The following is a 7,344-nucleotide window of genomic DNA, read 5'->3' on the forward strand; positions in this document are numbered from 1 at the left end:
GGGGGGGGGGTGCAGACATATCCTGTTTGAAGTCTGGCTTCATTCACATCACGCTCGTCTCCAGAGCTGAGAACGGTTAGTGAACGTCTCTGAAATCGATCAGTAAGTTTACAGCAAACAGCTGTTTCCAAATATATGAGCTCATGGAGAACCAGGTGAAGTCGGTTTCAGTTTGGGACATTTTGGAATGAGATAAAACCAGGAAATGAAGATGTTTGTCAGCTTGTGTCTCAACACACAGATTTAGTAAAATGAAATAGTTTAGATGAATCTTCTAACAGATGATTTCAATACATGAACTTTGTCTGTTGACATGAGACATGACAGATAGAAAGCTACTGAAAATACTGGGTGATATATGTCATCATCATCATCATCATCCTCAGTGTCCTGTGAGCTGTGTGAGTGTACTGAGAGCAGAAGATGTCTCTGATGACTGTGTCCGTCTCCTTGGTTACAGTTGGTGACCTGAACATCAGCTGACTGAAGATTCACAGTCAGAAGCAGAAGCTCAGAGTTCAGCCTGTTCACCTGGACCACACACCTGCAGATCTGAAGATGGACTCAACAACAAGACTGAGTTTAGATATGTTAATGAACACACTAATCAATCATACAACTTCATTGATCAAAGCCTTTGACAGCAGTGAGGACAGGATGAGACAGATTGGTAGAGAGTTTCAGGACATCGCTGAGAACATATTACAGATACAAAAACAGGAACTGGAGAACAGGAACTACTGTTCTAGGACTCGGAGTCATGCAGCTCCATTCACTGCAGGACTGAGCAGATGAAAGACAACAAAAGTGGAAAGAAAGCAAAAGAGCTGGGAGAAGAGTTCAGGAGGATTATTGAACCAATGAAGAAGAAGCTGGAAGAAATAAAGACCATGTGTGAAAAGTTGGAGGAAAAATCATCTGAAATTCAGGCTGAAAAAACTCTGACAGAGATGAAGGAGTTCGACATGGGGGGAGTGAGTGAAGGAGATTGGTTAAGAGCCTCCATCATCCAGTCAGCTGATCAGACTCAGCTGATCAGACTCAGCTGATCACTGAGGAGATGATGAAGATGAAGAAGAAACTCAGCGAGTTCACAGTGAAGAGACAGTAAATCTACTGTGGTGTGTGTTTGTGTGTGTGTCACCTTACATCATCAATACGATCAATATGTACTGATTGGCCCCTGACAGGTCCATCCCACCACAGCTGATCAGTCAATTAGTTAATTAATTGGATAATTGATTAATTGTTGTGCTAATGTTTGATGCTGTGACAATAAATAAATATCAAATGAAGATGATGTGTTCCAGTTCCACCTTAAATTTACAGATCCTCCTTAAGAGACATGTAAGAGTCTTGATCTTGTGATGACACGTGAAGGTGTGCTGACAGATATTATTGATTTATTGATTGATTGATCACGTCAGAGGAACAGGAAGAATCTGCTGCTCCACACTCTGTCCAGCAGGTGGCGGTAACGCCCCGGGAGCCGGTTTGTCCGCCGCCATTAAAAGCCAGAGAAGAAGTAGGTGACGCTCAGCGGTGGAGTCAGTTCACAGTCACCTGTCCGGAAGCACCAGGCTCATTCATGACTGCTCAGGTGAGTTTCAGTGTTTTTACAACCGAGTGTCCGCGTGTCTCTTCCGTTGTTCTCATGATGTGAGCGTGCACGCGCCTGACTCCGTTGACATTTGTCTCAATGAAACACCGATCAGAAGAACCGGACACCGCGTCCGACAGTTACAATGAACTTTAATGACGAGTGACGTCAGCGCCAAATCAAAGCGTCACCTCGTCTCAGTAGATTACATCATCTTTCATCCAGCTGAGAGACAGACATGTCGTGTAGCTGAGAAGTATCCAGATGTTGATCTGTATGACCTGATATCTGTCTGTCATGGCTGCCACATGAAACGCGGCAAACTCCTCGTGACAAGCGCGAGGAGGGAGATCCTGCTGTGACTGACACCCGGTCCTGACCCGAGACTCAGACCGGGTCAGGTTGTTGTTGTTGTTGTTGTTGTTGTGGTTGTGTTGACAGATTATCACCAGTCATGAGGATGTGACCTGATTTGTCAGAGGTCTGATCACTTCTGATCAGGTTGATTGATCATCACTGATACTGTTTGACTGTTATTGTGGAAACTTTAAAAAATCTAAGTTCAAATCACGTTTCAAAATAAAAGTTTAACAGGTTTTCATCTGTTAATGAGATAAAATTACAGGTGTGTGTGTGTGTGTGTGTGTGTGTGTGTGTGTGTGTGTGTGTGTGTGTGTGTGTGTTTTCTTCAGGTGTGTGTGTTGTACTTCGCTAAGAGCGTGGAGCTGACCGGAGTGAAGCAGGAAGACATTGTTGCCGTGCCGACACCAATCAGCAGCCTAGACCTCTGGAGTCTGTTGCTACAGCGACACCCGAGGTAACACACACACACACACACACACACACACACACACACACACACACACACACATACACACACAATGATTGGCTGTTTACTCCTGATTAGCCAATCAGATAACAGCAGGGACGGGGCCTTGATCCAGGAAACATCAGCACCTGTTCAGAGCTTCTTCCTCTGACTGTGATCGCCACAAACTACCCACAATGCAACAGTGTCTGTAGACTGTAATTACATCAACACTGTGTGTGTGTGTGTGTGTGTCTGTGTGTCTGTGTGTTTGTGTGTGTGTGTGTGTATGTGTGTGTGTGTTCAGACTGTCTGTCCTTCAGGATCAGGTGGTGTTGGCAGTGCGTCAGCATTACGTTGCCATCGGTGACCAGGTAGTAACCCTGGGAGACGGGGACGAGGTGGCCGTGGTGCCGCCGCTCAGCGGAGGATAGAATATAGGAGAGACGGTGAGTGATCGAGTTTCAATTGAAGATCAATACATGTGTCATCACACACACCTGAGCCACAGGTGCAACATCCAATCAGATCAAAGCTTCATCAATAGTTACTTAAATTGATCAGTTTTAAAGTCACTGGAAGAACTGGAAGTTGAGACTGACTGTGGATCAACAGGAAGGAACTGGATGAGATAAAAAACATACATATCCACATATTCTATATGTTGTTTATGTTATTTTATTCAAAGAAAATTCATCATGAAATAGAAAACACTTCAACACTTTCACATTTTAACTTTTCAATTCCCAGAAGTTTCATGAATATTTAGCTGAGCTTTAATTCTGCTGTGTCACATAAATAGATACTTTATTTATCACCGAGGGGAAATTTATGTTAGTAATAATAATAATAATAGTTGATAACAAATAATAAATTATAACAAGCCTGCAGGTTATTCATGTCTTTCTAATGCGTGTTAAAAACCACTGTGGTCTTGTTTATTTGATTCTCCATTCACATCCTCACACATGGAGCCGTCGTCTTCTTCATGACCTGAGAGGCTTTCACTTCATCAACTGTCCCACATGACGAAAAGCTGATTGTCTGAGACAGGTGTGTTTTTTTCTTTTTCTCCAGAAATGTCGGAGGAGCGGAGAGACGTGTTCAAACTGAGCCATGATTGGCTGTCTGTACAGGAAGTGGTGGACGCCGTCAGCAGCACTTCCTGTGGAGCCATTTCAGTTTTTATAGGTTCGAAATAAGATTTGAGTTTATTCACAGGATTCAGATGTTTACATTTAACACTGTGTGTGTGTGTGTGTGTGTGTGTGTGTGTGTGTCACAGGTACAACCCGTGAGGACGAGGTGGACGGCAGGAAGGTGATTGGTCTGGAGTACGAGGCGTATGAGCTCATGGCCCAATCAGAGTTTGCCAAACTGTGCGCTGACATCAGAGAGCGCTGGCCGACTGTGACGCACATCTGTGTCCACCACAGGCTGGGGTGAGGCGCTAACTCTAACTTCTAATGCTAACAGTAATTTTAACGCTAACTGCTAGCTTCTTACTACTAATGCTAATGCTAGCTGCTTGCTTCTAGCTTCTACCTACTTTCTACTAATGCTAACATTCACTGCTAGCTGCTAGCTTGTAACTGCTAATGCTAAAGCTAACTGCTTCCTGCTACAAGAGGATGTGTTGTGACCTGTGAACACCATCCCTCAGGTGGGTGAAGGTCGGAGAGGCCAGTGTTGCCATGGCGATCTCATCTCCTCATCGTCACGACGGCCAGCAGGCGATCCAGCACTGCATCGAGCGGCTGAAGGCCAACGTCCCCATCTGGAAGAAGGTAGACGCAGAGAGAGCGAGGTCGTCCTCATTGTTGAAGAGTTAACGTGTTTGATTATTGATCATGTGACTCTCATCAACAGGAAGTGTACGACACACAGGAGTCGAGCTGGAAGGAGAACTCCGAGTGTCCCTGGTCCGCTCCCAGCACAGCTGCTCTAGACAGAGTTTATCAATAAACATTAATAAAAGTCATTGATCTTTGATTGGTTGTGTTGTGTTCAGAGCAGCTCGTGACTCCGTCAATAAACACATGAACACGTAAACCTGGTGCTGAGAAGTGATGACATCATCAGTGGAGGACGATCTGATTAGTCATCGTCAACCTGCAGGTGGAGCTGTGAACACAGGTATTCAGTGTGTCCAGTTTATTAGGAACACCAGCTGAACCTGCTGGGATGCGCCCTCAGGAAGCTTCTACTGTACAGGTGTGTCTACTACTACTGACAACGGACCAATCACTGTGAAGAGACTGGGTCAGTTCATTCATGACATTATGATTATCATGATGTCATCCTTGTCTTCATGGACAGATTATGAGACAGTGGACCTTCAACCTGTCCAGAAACCAGAAAGACTTCAAACAGGGTACCTGGTCTTGGTCCTTGATCCTGGCCTCTAGTTCTGACCCATGGGGTCCCTGGACCCGGTCTCCAGTGGTCTTATGTGGTCTGGTTTCCTGGTGAAGATGAGACTGTCTCTTGTGTCCGTTGTGTCTTCAGAGACCTGGATCAGTTTCATCACGTCACTGTCTGATCAGAAACCTGATTTTCCTCAGCAGCTGTTCCCCTCATCAACCTCTCTATGAGGAAACTGAGACCAGTGACTCACCTGTGTGGGCAGGTAACCAGGTAACCTGTGTGTTTAGATAGAATATTCATTTCCTGAAGGATATGATCTTGTTATAGATGAATCAGTAAAACATGAAGCTGCAGCTAGATTTAATAATATTAATGGTTAAATCTTATATATATTTATATATATATATATATATATATGTTTTATCTATATAATTATATATATATATATATATATATATATATATATACACATATATATAATTTGTGTGTGTGGGAAGACTTAAAATTATATTTAAAGTCTTAAATAAACCACAGACTGATCAACTGCTGCTATTTCCTGTCTTTGTGAAGCCTGAACTTTCATCTTAGTCCTAATCTTTATTTACATTGATAGCAATAATAATCTTCTATTATTGTTGTTATTGTTTATTGTTCGGCACAGTTAAAATCATTTATCATAAATTAAATAAAAGCAAAGTAAAAATATCCAGGAAAATAATAAACAGGAAAATAAACAAACATACTGTGACTGAAAACAATAAAACAGCTGATATTTATAGAAGATAAATTAATTTATTCTTTGACTCTCCATCCGTATTATGTTTATTATGTCATAGTTTTATTCCTCTGTTTGATCTGCACGTGCTCTTTGTGAATAAACTTTACCGGAAACGAACCGTTCAATCGCAAATAAAAGCCCTTATTTTGAAGTTGACAGGAAGTGGTCCTCTCTCCGTTGCAACAGTCTCGTGCTTGCCGCCTCGCCCCCTGTTGGTCAGCTGACCGTCGGCCGGTCTGCTGACAGTCAAACCGCTGAAGCTCGCACCTTGACCCGGACATCAGCATCGCCAGGCCGAGCCCGGTCTTTGTGTCCCCAGTACCGGAGCCCCTGACCGGGATTGGTTTCCTGACGTGCCCCGCTGTCAGCGGGAGACCGGATCGTTGGCCTAAATCAAGCCGAGCTCGGCGCACACAGAGTCAGACTCTCATTCCGCTGCTCCGACTGATCCCGCTCCGAGGCCGGTCAGCTGGTCGACTCTATCCCGATCCTCCGTGACCCCCAGCCGGCCCTCAGCCCCGGCGGCCCCCGCTGACCGCCATGGCCCTGCTGGACCTCGCCATGCAGGGACTCGCCGTGTTCGGCTTCATCCTGTTCTTCGTGCTGTGGCTCATGCACTGCATGTCCATCATCTATGTGTGAGTGAACGGCTCCATGAGGCTAACGGCTAGGCTAACGGCTAGCGGAGTGACGCCCCTGTTTCCTGCGTTTATCTCTGGTTGTTATTAACGCGTTTGTCACTTAAGAGTTGAAACATTAAAGCCGTCGTGGTGGAGCTGCTCTGCGGGTGTCTGGATGTGTGACAGCCGGTAAACCTCCGTGTCTAACCGGTTAGCTGTTGGGCGTTTTCCTGGTTAACCGCTAGCCGGTTAGCTCTGCCAGTTAATTCCGTTCACTCGGATCTGTGTAGCTTGCGGGAACTAAAGTAATAATCCTATAATTAATGTAAATGTTTCTTGCGACTCAGATTATAAAGAAACTGAAGTGAAGTTTATTTACAGTATTTACATTATTTTGCTGGTTTACTCGGTTCCGTCACAGTTCGCTAGTTAGCCTGTAAATTTCCTGTTTCCTCTGACGTCGAATGACTTTTTTAAAGCTGATTATTTAACGATGTTGTGGTCAGCGGCCGTTAATCTCTCAAGGTGGATGATAGGAAACGTTTTGTTGTGTCATGAGTCGCTGTTAAATTCGGCATTAATCTCACTCACGTAAAACGAATGAATCCCCCATATTTAAAGGTTTTGCTGAAGCTCAGTTTATAGTCCGTGAAGAGACGGTCATTAAAGCGGATAGTTGTAGGGACTTTGTGGTGGAGGCGGATGTTTTTCCGGCACTGATTCGTTTAGTTTGGGGCAGGTGGAGGTGTTGTGTGTTGTAACGGCGTTTGGTTCAGTGCAGTTGTGTAAAGACAAAGCTGATTGGGCAACACGGGTTTTTCCAGTTGCTGCTGCTCAGTTAGTTCCGTAGGTGTGATTCTGAAAATCCGTTAAAGGGATTTGGAAATAATTGTAAAACCAGATTTTATTTTTTTTTAATGACACCAAACTGAACCTCTGAATGCCACATGTTTATAATTGCAATAAATACGACCTGGAAATTCATTTAAAGTTCCTGAAATGTCATTCAATTTGTGAATCCAGCTGTTAGTAGTCGGTCTGTTTATCCGCATCATCATTCATTTACATAAACACACTAAATATCCAGACTGTTAGTCGCTGATTATGTAATTCTCTGTTCATGTAAAAGCTTATGTCAGAAGTATCCAGGACTTTTAAAGACCTTTCAGAT

General features: G+C 44.0%; 3 protein-coding genes across 3 annotated transcripts in view; all 3 read left to right on the forward strand.

The window, feature by feature from the left end:
* The first annotated feature begins 1,453 nt into the window (after nucleotides 1–1,453).
* On the forward strand, nucleotides 1,454–2,844 carry mocs2 (molybdenum cofactor synthesis 2). Its single transcript, XM_023401588.2, has 3 exons — nucleotides 1,454–1,600; nucleotides 2,293–2,417; nucleotides 2,716–2,844. Exons 1-3 carry the CDS (start codon nucleotides 1,589–1,591, stop codon nucleotides 2,840–2,842), a joined length of 264 nt encoding a protein of 87 aa, XP_023257356.1. The 5' UTR covers nucleotides 1,454–1,588; the 3' UTR covers nucleotides 2,843–2,844.
* A 643-nt stretch (nucleotides 2,845–3,487) lies between these two features.
* LOC111651595 (molybdopterin synthase catalytic subunit) lies at nucleotides 3,488–4,389 on the forward strand. Its single transcript, XM_023401586.2, has 4 exons — nucleotides 3,488–3,599; nucleotides 3,694–3,850; nucleotides 4,072–4,195; nucleotides 4,278–4,389. The coding sequence occupies exons 1-4, from the start codon at nucleotides 3,488–3,490 to the stop codon at nucleotides 4,371–4,373; spliced, it is 489 nt and encodes a 162-aa protein (XP_023257354.1). The 3' UTR covers nucleotides 4,374–4,389.
* Nucleotides 4,390–5,446: 1,057 nt separating this feature from the next.
* Nucleotides 5,447–7,344, forward strand: part of ugcg (UDP-glucose ceramide glucosyltransferase) — a 9,567-nt gene continuing 7,669 nt past the window's right edge. Inside the window, exon 1 of the mRNA XM_023401585.2 lies at nucleotides 5,447–6,191. Within this exon, the coding sequence (XP_023257353.1) occupies nucleotides 6,094–6,191 (98 nt within the window). The 5' untranslated portion in view covers nucleotides 5,447–6,093. The remainder of the gene's footprint in view (nucleotides 6,192–7,344) is intronic.

This window comes from Seriola lalandi, unplaced genomic scaffold (assembly GCF_002814215.2).
Source record: "Seriola lalandi dorsalis isolate HSWRI2012SDOR001 ecotype SW California unplaced genomic scaffold, Sedor1 jcf7180002053702, whole genome shotgun sequence".
NCBI lineage: Eukaryota > Metazoa > Chordata > Actinopteri > Carangiformes > Carangidae > Seriola > Seriola lalandi.